Here is a 13,092-nt window from a genome sequence, read left to right as displayed (position 1 = left end):
CTTGTGCTTCTAGTTCCGACAATGCAGTAATAACCAACAAGTAATCTAACTAACAATTCCTTACTACACAGTGTAAGGGGGATAAAGAATATGTACATAAGGATATATGAATGAGTGATGGTACAGAGCAGCATAGGCAAGATACAGTAGATGGTGTTGAGTACAGTATATACATATGAGATGAGTATGTAAACAAAGTGGCATAGTTAAAGTGGCTAGTGATACATGTATTACATAAGGATGCAGTCGATGATATAGAGTACAGTATATACGTATGCATATGAGATGAATAATGTAGGGTAAGTAACATTATATAAGGTAGCATTGTTTAAAGTGGCTAGTGATATATTTACATCATTTCCCATCAATTCCCATTATTAAAGTGGCTGGAGTTGAGTCAGTGTCAGTGTGTTGGCAGCAGCCACTCAATGTTAGTGGTGGCTGTTTAACAGTCTGATGGCCTTGAGATAGAAGCTGTTTTTCAGTCTCTCGGTCCCAGCTTTGATCCACCTGTACTGACCTCGCCTTCTGGATGATAGCGGGGTGAACAGGCAGTGGCTCGGGTGGTTGATGTCCTTGATGATCTTTATGGCCTTCCTGTAACATCGGGTGGTGTAGGTGTCCTGGAGGGCAGGTAGTTTGCCCCCGGTGATGCTTTGTGCAGACCTCACTACCCTCTGGAGAGCCTTACGGTTGAGGGCGGAGCAGTTGCCGTACCAGGCGGTGATACAGCCCGCCAGGATGCTCTCGATTGTGCATCTGTAGAAGTTTGTGAGTGTTTTTGGTGACAAGCCGAATTTCTTCAGCCTCCTGAGGTTGAAGAGGCGCTGCTGCGCCTTCTTCACGATGCTGTCTGTGTGAGTGGACCAATTCAGTTTGTCTGTGATGTGTATGCCGAGGAACTTAAAACTTACTACCCTCTCCACTACTGTTCCATCGATGTGGATAGGGGGGTGTTCCCTCTGCTGTTTCCTGAAATCCACAATCATCTCCTTTGTTTTGTTGACGTTGAGTGTGAGTTTATTTTCCTGACACCATACTCCGAGGGCCCTCACCTCCTCCCTGTAGGCCGTTTCGTCGTTGTTGGTAATCAAGCCTACCACAGTTGTGTCGTCCGCAAACTTGATGATTGAGTTGGAGTGAGTGTAGCGAAATGCTTGTGCTTCTCGTTCCGACAACGCAGTAATAACCAACGAGTAATCTAACTAAGAATTCCAAAACTACTACCTTATACACACAAGTGTAAAGGGATAAAGAATATGTACATAAAGATATATGAATGAGTGATGGTACAGAACCGCATAGGCAAGATACAGTAGATGGTATCGAGTACAGTATATACATATTGAGATGAGATGAGTAATGTAGGGTATGCAAACATTATATTAAGTAGCATTGTTTAAAGTTGCTAGTGATATATTTAACATCAATTTCCATCAATTCCCATTAATTAAGTGGCTGGAGTTGAGTCAGTGTGTTGGCAGCAGCCACTCAGTGTTAACAGTCTGATGGCCTCAATGTTAACAGTCTGATGGCCTCAATGTTAACAGTCTGATGGCCTATTTTCCTGACACCACACTCCGAGGGCCCTCACCTCCTCCCTGTAGGCCGTCTCGTCGTTGTTGGTAATCAAGCCTACCACTGTAGTGTCGTCCGCAAACTTGATGATTGAGTTGGAGGCGTGCATGGCCATGCAGTCGTGGGTGAACAGGGAGTACAGGAGAGGGCTCAGAACGCACCCTTGTGGGGCCCCAGTGTTGAGGATCAGCGGGGTGGAGATGTTGTTGCCTACCCTCACCACCTGGGGGGCGGCCCGTCAGGAAGTCCAGCACCCAGTTGCACAGGGCGGGGTTGAGACCCAGGGTCTCGAGCTTGATGACGAGGTTGGAGGGTACTATGGTGTTAAATGCCGAGCTGTAGTCGATAAACAGCATTCTCACATAGGTATTCCTCTTGTCCAGATGGGTTAGGGCAGTGTGGTTGCGATTTGCGTTTATAAATTAAAGGAGAATTTCAGATGAACCAGTCTGCTTCCTACTCTCTTTAGTCTTTGAGTGTTGTATATTTTCATATTTGATATGCTATGAATCGATTTCATGACTAAGAAAATGTATTTACAGTCTCTTCTGAAGGCTCCTGATTACATGCTAGTTTAACGGGAAATATGGACATGTTTTCCCATTCGTTGAAAAGTTTCTGTTTTGGAGATGAGAGGTTTTTAATCAAACAGCGACAATATCTTCCCGTGTTGTCTGTCTAGTGAATAATCGGTCCCTGTGTGTCTGTCCTCTGTGTCTGCCTAGTGAATAATCTGTCCTCTGTGTCTGCCTAGTGAATAATCTGTCCCTGTGTCTGTCTAGTGAATAATCTGTCCTCTGTGTCTGCCTAGTGAATAATCTGTCCTCTGTGTCTGCCTAGTGAATAATCTGTCCCTGTGTCTGCCTAGTGAATAATCTGTCCCTGTGTCTGCCTAGTGAATAATCTGTCCTCTGTGTCTGCCTAGTGAATAATCTGTCCCTGTGTCTGCCTAGTGAATAATCTGTCCCTGTGTCTGCCTAGTCAATAATCTGTCCCTGTGTCTGCCTAGTGAATAATCTGTCCTCTGTGTCTGCCTAGTGAATAATCTGTCCTCTGTGTCTGCCTAGTGAATAATCTGTCCTCTGTGTCTGCCTAGTGAATAATCTGTCCCTGTGTCTGCCTAGTGAATAATCTGTCCTCTGTGTCTGCCTAGTGAATAATCTGTCCTCTGTGTCTGTCTAGTGAATAATCTGTCCCTGTGTCCGCCTAGTGAATAATCTGTCCCTGTGTCTGCCTAGTGAATAATCTGTCCCTGTGTCTGCCTAGTGAATAATCTGTCCTCTGTGTCTGCCTAGTGAATAATCGGTCCCTGTGTCTGCCTAGTGAATAATCTGTCCTCTGTGTCTGTCTAGTGAATAATCTGTCCCTGTGTCTGCCTAGTGAATAATCTGTCCTCTGTGTCTGCCTAGTGAATAATCTGTCCTCTGTCTGTCTAGTGAATAATCTGTCCCTGTGTCTGCCTAGTGAATAATCTGTCCTCTGTGTCTGCCTAGTGAATAATCTGTCCCTGTGTCTGCCTAGTGAATAATCTGTCCCTGTGTCTGTCTAGTGAATAATCTGTCCTCTGTGTCTGCCTAGTGAATAATCTGTCCTCTGTGTCTGCCTAGTGAATAATCTGTCCTCTGTGTCTGCCTAGTGAATAATCTGTCCTCTGTGTCTGCCTAGTGAATAATCTGTCCTCTGTGTCTGCCTAGTGAATAATCTGTCCCTGTGTCTGTCTAGTGAATAATCTGTCCTCTGTGTCTGCCTAGTGAATAATCTGTCCCTGTGTCTGCCTAGTGAATAATCTGTCCTCTGTGTCTGCCTAGTGAATAATCTGTCCTCTGTGTCTGCTGAGTGAATAATCTGTCCCTGTGTCTGCCTAGTGAATAATCTGTCCTCTGTGTCTGCCTAGTGAATAATCTGTCCCTGTGTCTGCCTAGTGAATAATCTGTCCTCTGTGTCTGCCTAGTGAATAATCTGTCCTCTGTGTCTGCTGAGTGAATAATCTGTCCCTGTGTCTGCCTAGTGAATAATCTGTCCTCTGTGTCTGTCTAGTGAATAATCTGTCCCTGTGTCTGCCTAGTGAATAATCTGTCCTCTGTGTCTGCCTAGTGAATAATCTGTCCTCTGTGTCTGCCTAGTGAATAATCTGTCCCTGTGTCTGCCTAGTGAATAATCTGTCCCTGTGTCTGCCTAGTGAATAATCTGTCCCTGTGTCTGCCTAGTGAATAATCTGTCCTCTGTGTCTGTCTAGTGAATAATCTGTCCCTGTGTCTGCCTAGTGAATAATCTGTCCCTGTGTCTGCCTAGTGAATAATCTGTCCTCTGTGTCTGCCTAGTGAATAATCTGTCCCTGTGTCTGCCTAGTGAATAATCGGTCCTCTGCGTCTGCCTAGTGAATAATCTGTCCCTGTGTCTGCCTAGTGAATAATCTGTACCTGTGTCTGCCTAGTGAATAATCTGTCCTCTGCGTCTGCTGAGTGAATAATCTGTCCTCTGTGTCTGTCTAGTGAATAATCTGTACCTGTGTCTGCCTAGTGAATAATCTGTCCTCTGCGTCTGCCTAGTGAATAATCTGTCCTCTGCGTCTGCCTAGTGAATAATCTGTCCTCTGTGTCTGCCTAGTGAATAATCTGTCCTCTGTGTCTGCCTAGTGAATAATCTGTCCCTGTGTCTGCCTAGTGAATAATCTGTCCTCTGTGTCTGCCTAGTGAATAATCTGTCCTCTGTGTCCGCCTAGTGAATAATCTGTCCCTGTGTCTGCCTAGTGAATAATCTGTCCTCTGTGTCTGCCTAGTGAATAATCTGTCCCTGTGTCTGCCTAGTGAATAATCTGTCTGATGGCAGCAGCTGGAGGACCCTGGCCACCACCGTGTGTATTTATGTCCTGCTCAAATTCCTCCAGGGTGGAGGGGCAGGTGAGGAGAAACAGGACACTCCGATCACTGTTACCTACTAATGGCTACTGTTACCTACTAATGGCTACTGTTACCTACGAATGGCTACTGTTACCTACTAATGGCTACTGTTACCTATTCATGGCTACTGTTACCTACTAATGGCTACTGTTACCTACTAATGGCTACTGTTACCTACTAATGGCTACTGTTACCAACTAATGGCTACTGTTACCTACTAATGGCTACTGTTACCTACTAATGGCTACTGTTACCTACTAATGGCTACTGTTACCTACTAATGGCTACTGTTACCAACTAATGGCTACTGTTACCTACTAATGGCTACTGTTACCTACTAATGGCTACTGTTACCTACTAATGGCTACTTTTACCTACTAATGGCTACTGTTACCAACTAATGGCTACTGTTACCTACTAATGGCTACTGTTACCTACTAATGGCTACTGTTACCTACTAATGGCTACTGTTACCTATTAATGGCTACTGTTACCTACTAATGGCTACTGTTACCAAATAATGGCTACTGTTACCTACTAATGGCTACTGTTACCAACTAATGGCTACTGTTACCAACTAATGGCTACTGTTACCTACTAATGGCTACTGTTACCTACTAATGGCTACTGTTACCAACTAATGGCTACTGTTACCTACTAATGGCTACTGTTACCTACTAATGGCTACTGTTACCTACTAATGGCTACTGTTACCTACTAATGGCTACTGTTACCAACTAATGGCTACTGCTACCTACTAATGGCTACTGTTACCAACTAATGGCTACTGTTACCTACTAATGGCTACTGTTACCTACTAATGGCTACTGTTATCTACTAATGGCTACTGTTACCTACTAATGGCTACTGTTACCTACTAATGGCTACTGTTACCTACTAATGGCTACTGTTACCAACTAATGGCTACTGTTATCTACTAATGGCTACTGTTACCAACTAATGGCTACTGTTATCTACTAATGGCTACTGTTACCTACTAATGGCTACTGTTACCAACTAATGGCTACTGTTACCTACTAATGGCTACTGTTACCTACTAATGGCTACTGTTACCTACTAATGGCTACTGTTACCAACTAATGGCTACTGTTACCTATTAATGACAACTGTTACATACTAATGGCTACTGTTACCTATTAATGACAACTGTTACCTACTAATGGCTACTGTTACCTATTAATGGCTACTGTTACCTATTAATGGCAACTGTTACCAATTCATGCCTACTGTTACCTATTAATGGCAACTGTTACCTATTCATGGCTACTGTTACCTACTAATGGCTACTGTTACCAACTAATGGCTACTGTTACATATTAATGGCTACTGCTACCAACTAATGGCTACTGTTACCTATTAATGACATATTAATGACCACTGTTACCTACTAATGGCTACTGTTACCAACTAATGGCTACTGTTACATATTAATGGCTACTGCTACCAACTAATGGCTACTGTTACCTATTAATGACATATTAATGACCACTGTTACCTATTAATGGCTATTGTTACCTATTAATGACCTATTAATGGCTACTGTTACCCATCAATGGCCACATGTTATTTATTAATGGCCTATTAATTGCTATTGTTACCTATTAATGACCTTTTAATGGCTACTGTTACCTATTAATGGCTACTGTTACCTATTAATGATCTATTAATGGCTACTGTTACCTATTAATGGCCACTGTTACCTATCAATGGCTACTGTTACCTATTAATGACCTATTAATGGCTACTGTTACCTATTCATGGCTACTGTTACCTATTAATGGTCACTGTCACCTATTAATGGCCACTATAATCTATTCATGGCTACTGTTACCTATTAATGGCTACTGTTACCTATCAATGGCTACTGTTACCTATTAATGACCTATTGATGGCTACTGTTACCTTTTAATGACCTATTGATGGCTACTGTTACCTATTAATGGCTTCCTGGCTGGAATTGACTCTCTCTCTTTGTCTGTCTGTCTGTCTGTGTCTCTCTCCCTCCCTCCTTCCCTCCCTCCCTCTCCCTCCCTCCGTCCGTCCCTCCCTCCCTCCCTCCCTCCCTCCCTCCCTCCCTCCCTCCCCAGGTACATCAGGGTTTATCAGTAACCTGAGGTCCTTCCTGTGGACGCAGGTCCAGCAGTACACCAGTAGGGTGGTTCAGGTCCGTCTGTTTGGTCACCTCCACTCCCTGTCGTTGCGCTGGCACCTGGGGAGACACACTGGGGACGTTCTGAGTAGTGTAGACCGAGGAACATCTTCTATCAACAACCTGCTCAGGTACACCCCCTCCACACACACACTCACCCATATCAGCTCAATCCATCCTATCAGTATCCTGCCAGCCTCTCTCCCCTCTCTCTCCTCAGCTACATCATCTTCAGTATCCTGCCAGCCTCTCTCCTCTCTCTCTCCTCAGCTACATCATATTCAGTATCCTGCCAGCCTCTCTCCTCAGCTACATCATCTTCAGTATCCTGCCAGCCTCTCTCCCCTCTCTCTCCTCAGCTACATCATATTCAGTATCCTGCCAGCCTCTCTCCTCAGCTACATCATCTTCAGTATCCTGCCAGCCTCTCTCCCCTCTCTCTCCTCAGCTACATCATCTTCAGTATCCTGCCAGCCTCTCTCCCCTCTCTCTCCCCAGCTACATCGTCTTCAGTATCCTGCCAGCCTCTCTCCTCAGCTACATCATCTTCAGTATCCTGCCAGCCTCTCTCCCCTCTCTCTCCTCAGCTACATCATCTTCAGTATCCTGCCAGCCTCTCTCCTCAGCTACATCATCTTCAGTATCCTGCCAGCCTCTCTCCTCAGCTACATCATCTTCAGTATCCTGCCAGCCTCTCTCCCCTCTCTCTCCCCAGCTACATCATCTTCAGTATCCTGCCAGCCTCTCTCCCCTCTCTCTCTCCTCAGCTACATCATCTTCAGTATCCTGCCAGCCTCTCTCCCCTCTCTCTCCTCAGCTACATCATCTTCAGTATCCTGCCAGCCTCTCTCCCCTCTCTCTCCTCAGCTACATCGTCTTCAGTATCCTGCCAGCCTCTCTCCCCTCTCTCTCCTCAGCTACATCGTCTTCAGTATCCTGCCAGCCTCTCTCCCCTCTCTCTCCTCAGCTACATCGTCTTCAGTATCCTGCCAGCCTCTCCCCTCTCTCTCTCCTCAGCTACATCATCTTCAGTATCCTGCCAGCCTCTCTCCTCAGCTACATCATCTTCAGTATCCTGCCAGCCTCTCTCCCCTCTCTCTCCTCAGCTACATCGTCTTCAGTATCCTGCCAGCCTCTCTCCCCTCTCTCTCCTCAGCTACATCGTCTTCAGTATCCTGCCAGCCTCTCTCCCCTCTCTCTCCTCAGCTACATCATCTTCAGTATCCTGCCAGCCTCTCTCCCCTCTCTCTCCTCAGCTACATCATCTTCAGTATCCTGCCAGCCTCTCTCCCCAGCTACATCATCTTCAGTATCCTGCCAGCTTCTCTCCCCTCTCTCTCTCCTCAGCTACATCGTCTTCAGTATCCTGCCAGCCTCTCTCCCCTCTCTCTCCTCAGCTACATCATATTCAGTATCCTGCCAGCCTCTCTCCCCTCTCTCTCCCCAGCTACATCATCTTCAGTATCCTGCCAGCCTCTCCCCTCTCTCTCTCCTCAGCTACATCGTCTTCAGTATCCTGCCAGCCTCTCTCCTCAGCTACATCATCTTCAGTATCCTGCCAGCCTCTCTCCCCTCTCTCTCCTCAGCTACATCGTCTTCAGTATCCTGCCAGCCTCTCTCCCCTCTCTCTCCTCAGCTACATCGTCTTCAGTATCCTGCCAGCCTCTCTCCCCTCTCTCTCCTCAGCTACATCATCTTCAGTATCCTGCCAGCCTCTCTCCCCTCTCTCTCCTCAGCTACATCGTCTTCAGTATCCTGCCAGCCTCTCTCCCCTCTCTCTCCTCAGCTACATCGTCTTCAGTATCCTGCCAGCCTCTCTCCCCTCTCTCTCTCCTCAGCTACATCATCTTCAGTATCCTGCCAGCCTCTCCCCTCTCTCTCTCCTCAGCTACATCATCTTCAGTATCCTGCCAGCCTCTCTCCTCTCTCTCTCCTCAGCTACATCAAATCAAATCAAATAAAATGTATTTTTATAGCCCTTCGTACATCAGCTGATATCTCAAAGTGCTGTACAGAAACAGAAACCCAGCCTAAAACCCCAAACAGCAAGCAATGCAGGTGTAGAAGCACGGTGGTTAGGAAAAACTCCCTAGAAAGCCCAAAACCTAGGAAGAAACCTAGAGAGGAACCAGGCTATGTGGGGTGGCCAGTCCTCTTCTGGCTGTGCCGGGTAGAGATTATAACAGAACATGGCCAAGATGTTCAAATGTTCATAAATGACCAGCATGGTCGAATAATAATAAGGCAGAACAGTTGAAACTGTAGCAGCAGCACGGCCAGGTGGACTGGGGACAGCAAGGAGTCATCATGTCAGGTGGTCCTGGGGCATGGTCCTAGGGCTCAGATCCTCCGAGAGAGAGAAGGAGAGAATTAGAGAATGTACACTTAGATTCACACAGGACACCAAATTGGACAGGAGAAGTACTCCAGATATAACAAACTGACCCCAGCCCCCCGACACATAAACTACTGCAGCATAAATACTGGAGGCTGAGACATCGTCATCAGTATCCTGCCAGCCTCTCTCCCCTCTCTCTCCTCAGCTACATCATCTTCAGTATCCTGCCAGCCTCTCTCCCCTCTCTCTCCTCAGCTACATCATCTTCAGTATCCTGCCAGCCTCTCTCCCCTCTCTCTCCTCAGCTACATCATCTTCAGTATCCTGCCAGCCTCTCTCCCCTCTCTCTCCTCAGCTACATCATCTTCAGTATCCTGCCAGCCTCTCTCCCCTCTCTCTCCTCAGCTACATCGTCTTCAGTATCCTGCCAGCCTCTCTCCCCTCTCTCTCCTCAGCTACATCATCTTCAGTATCCTGCCAGCCTCTCTCCCCAGCTACATCATCTTCAGTATCCTGCCAGCCTCTCTCCCCTCTCTCTCTCCTCAGCTACATCATCTTCAGTATCCTGCCCACCATCGCTGATATCGTCATCGCCATCCTCTACTTTGTATCCTACTTCAGTGCCTTGTTCGGCCTCATCGTCTTCATCTGCTTGCTGATCTACCTCAGTGAGTTGACTGATTCTGGTTTAGCTGATGTGGAATCGCTAGCTAGTTCGTTGTGTGGAATCGCTAGCTAGTTAGTTGTGTGGAATCACTAGCTAGTTAGTTGTGTGGAATCGCCAGCTAGTTAGTTGTGTGGAATCGCTAGCTAGTTAGCTGTGTGTGCACAAGTAGTGGCCGTCATGACGTCTCCAGTCCGTAGATCTAGAGTTTCTGTCACCCTGGACGTCTCCGCCCGTAGAACTAGAGTTTCTGTCACCCTCAATGTCTCCAGCCCGTAGAACTAGAGTTTCTGTCACCCTGGACGTCTCCAGCCCGTAGAACTAGAGTTTCTGTCCCCCTGGATGTCTCCAGCCCGTAGAACTAGAGTTTCTGTCCCCCTGGACGTCTCCACCCGTAGAACTAGAGTTTCTGTCACCCTGGACGTCTCCAGCCCGTAGAACTAGAGTTTCTGTCGCCCTGGACGTCTCCAGCCCGTAGAACTAGAGTTTCTGTCACCCTGGACGTCTCCAGCCCGTAGAACTAGAGTTTCTGTCACCCTGGACGTCTCCAGCCCGTAGAACTAGAGTTTCTGTCACCCTGGAAGTCTCCACCCGTAGAACTAGAGTTTCTGTCACCCTCGACGTCTCCAGCCCGTAGAACTAGAGTTTCTGTCACCCTGGAAGTCTCCAGCCCATAGAACTAGAGTTTTTGTCACCCTGGACGTCTCCGGCCCGTAGAACTAGAGTTTCTGTCACCCTGGACGTGTCTGCCCGTAGAACTAGAGTTTCTGATATGCACCAAAACTTCATACTCAAGAAACACTGTCAATACCACTGACCCCAAAAAACCTTTCACCCTGGATGCAGAAAGCAGTGGTATTGACAGTGTTTCTTGAGTATGAAGTTTTGGTGCATATCAGTGACGGGTCCTATTCTATGACACAGTGATACTGACAGAGGACAAACTCAGTTTGATGACTTCTTGTAGCCGATAGCAGCGTTAGTAGCGTGACAGATAACGATGCATTGTGGGTGACAGTGGTCGAGGTGTTCAGAGGGTCCCTGGTTTGGAGCCCAGGTTGTCCTCTGAAAGCGCATTTTATTCCCCAGCTTTCACCATCCTGATCACTGAGTGGAGGACCAAGTACAGACGAGACATGAACACTCAGGACAACAACGCTAAGTCTAAAGCTGTGGACTCGCTGCTCAACTTTGAGACGGTACTGACTGAGCCATATCCAATACCCCCTGCTAACCCCAAACCTAAACTTTACCCAGACCCCTTTTCACATCCCAACCTCCTCAACAGCTTACTACCCAGAAAACCCTGCTTTCAGGCAAACCTTTTGTTGCAGGTGAAATATTACAATGCTGAGGGGTATGAAGTGACCTGCTTCGAGGAGGCAATTCTGAAGTACCAGGTAAAAGGATATCGAACATTCCCTGACTTTACAATCTCCAGGTCCTGTTGTTGGGGTAGTGACATCTATACAGTCTGAGATTTAGATATTGTGCTCTCCTGTCCTGATTGGTTGATGTTGAGGTAGCTAGCTGAGGATTGTGCTGTCCTGATTGGTTGATGTTAAGGTAGCTAGCTGAGGATTGTGCTCTCCTGTCCTGATTGGTTGATGTTGAGGTAGCTAGCTGAGGATTGTGCTCTCCTGTCCTGATTGGTTGATGTTGAGGTAGCTAGCTGGGGATTGTGCACTCCTGTCCTGATTGGTTGATGTTAAGGTAGCTAGCTGAGGATTGTGCTCTCCTGTCCTGATTGGTTGATGTTGAGGTAGCTAGCTGAGGATTGTGCTCTCCTGTCCTGATTGGTTGATGTTGAGGTAGCTAGCTGAGGATTGTGCACTCCTGTCCTGATTGGTTGATGTTGAGGTAGCTAGCTGAGGATTGTGCTCTCCTGTCCTGATTGGTTGATGTTGAGGTAGCTAGCTGAGGATTGTGCTCTCCTGTCCTGATTGGTTGATGTTGAGGTAGCTAGCTGAGGATTGTGCACTCCTGTCCTGATTGGTTGATGTTAAGGTAGCTAGCTGAGGATTGTGCTGTCCTGATTGGTTGATGTTGAGGTAGCTAGCTGAGGATTGTGCTCTCCTGTCCTGATTGGTTGATGTTGAGGTAGCTAGCTGAGGATTGTGCTCTCCTGTCCTGATTGGTTGAGGTAGCTAGCTGAGGATTGTGCTCTCCTGTCCTGATTGGTTGATGTTGAGGTAGCTAGCTGAGGATTGTGCACTCCTGTCCTGATTGGTTGATGTTAAGGTAGCTAGCTGAGGATTGTGCTCTCCTGTCCTGATTGGTTGATGTTGAGGTAGCTAGCTGAGGATTGTGCTCTCCTGTCCTGATTGGTTGATGTTGAGGTAGCTAGCTGAGGATTGTGCTCTCCTGTCCTGATTGATTGAGGTAGCTAGCTGAGGATTGTCCTCTCTTGTCCTGATTGGTTGATTTTGAGGAAGCTAGCAGATGATTGGACTCCCTTTCCTGATTGGTTGAGTGTTGAGGTAGCTAGCTGAGGATTGTGCTCCTCTGTCCTGATTGGATGATGTTGAGGTAGCTGGTTGGTGATTGTGTTCCCCTGTTCTGATTGGTTGATGTTGAGGTAGCTGGTTGGTGATTATGTTCCCCTGTCCTGATTGGTTAAAGTTGAGGTAGCTGGTTGGTGATTGTGTTCCTGTCCTGATTGGTTAAAGTTGAGGTAGCAAGCTGTTGATTGTGTTCCCCTGTCCTGATTGGTTGAGTGTTGAGGTAGCTAGCTGGTGATTGTGTTCCCCTGTCCTGATTGGTTGATGTTGACGTAGCTAGCTGGTGATTGGTGTTCCCCTGTCCTGTCTGCAGCAGTCAGAATGGAAGACCAATGCCTCGTTGGCCCTACTGAACCAGACCCAGAACCTGATCATTGGCTCAGGGCTATTAGCAGGTTCTCTGCTCTGTGCTTACATGGTCACAGAAGGCCAGTTCCAGGTACAGTCTTCTCCACCTTCATATGGGTTCACATCAGACCGTATTGGCATCCTCTGATTCCTTCTCTATTTACATGTGATCTCTCTTGATGTTAGTCAGGGTGTTAGTCAGTAGGGTGTTAGTCAGCAGGGTGTTAGTCAGCAGGGTGTTAGTCAGCAGGGTGTTGGTCAGCAGTGTGTTGGTCAGCAGGGTGTTAGTCAGCAGGGTGTTAGTCAGTAGGGTGTTAGTCAGCAGGGTGTTAGTCAGCAGGGTGTTAGTCAGCAGGGTGTTAGTCAGCAGGGTGTTAGTCAGCAGGGTGTTAGTCAGTAGGGTGTTAGTCAGCAGGGTGTTGGTCAGCAGGGTGTTAGTCAGCAGGGTGTTAGTCAGCAGGGTGTTAGTCAGCAGGGTGCTAGTCAGGGTGTTGTTAGTCAGCAGGGTGTTAGTCAGCAGGGTGTTAGTCAGCAGGGTGTTAGTCAGCAGGGTGTTAGTCAGCAGGGTGTTAGTCAGCAGGGTGTTAGTCAGC

At 47.2% G+C, this 13,092-nt stretch overlaps 1 protein-coding gene across 1 annotated transcript in view; it reads left to right on the top strand.

Annotated features, from left to right (window-relative positions):
- LOC135521337 (ATP-binding cassette sub-family B member 6-like) overlaps positions 1–13,092 on the top strand; it is a 55,839-nt gene that overhangs the window by 5,625 nt on the left and 37,122 nt on the right. Inside the window, exons 3-8 of the mRNA XM_064947254.1 lie at positions 4,386–4,478; positions 6,587–6,779; positions 9,533–9,654; positions 10,740–10,849; positions 10,985–11,050; positions 12,465–12,590. Coding sequence (XP_064803326.1) covers positions 4,386–4,478; positions 6,587–6,779; positions 9,533–9,654; positions 10,740–10,849; positions 10,985–11,050; positions 12,465–12,590 — 710 coding nt within the window. The remainder of the gene's footprint in view (positions 1–4,385; positions 4,479–6,586; positions 6,780–9,532; positions 9,655–10,739; positions 10,850–10,984; positions 11,051–12,464; positions 12,591–13,092) is intronic.

This window comes from Oncorhynchus masou, chromosome 29 (assembly GCF_036934945.1).
Source record: "Oncorhynchus masou masou isolate Uvic2021 chromosome 29, UVic_Omas_1.1, whole genome shotgun sequence".
Lineage (NCBI taxonomy): Eukaryota > Metazoa > Chordata > Actinopteri > Salmoniformes > Salmonidae > Oncorhynchus > Oncorhynchus masou.
The sequence above is the reverse complement of the archived record's forward strand: the minus strand, read 5'-3'. Positions and strand labels throughout refer to the sequence as shown.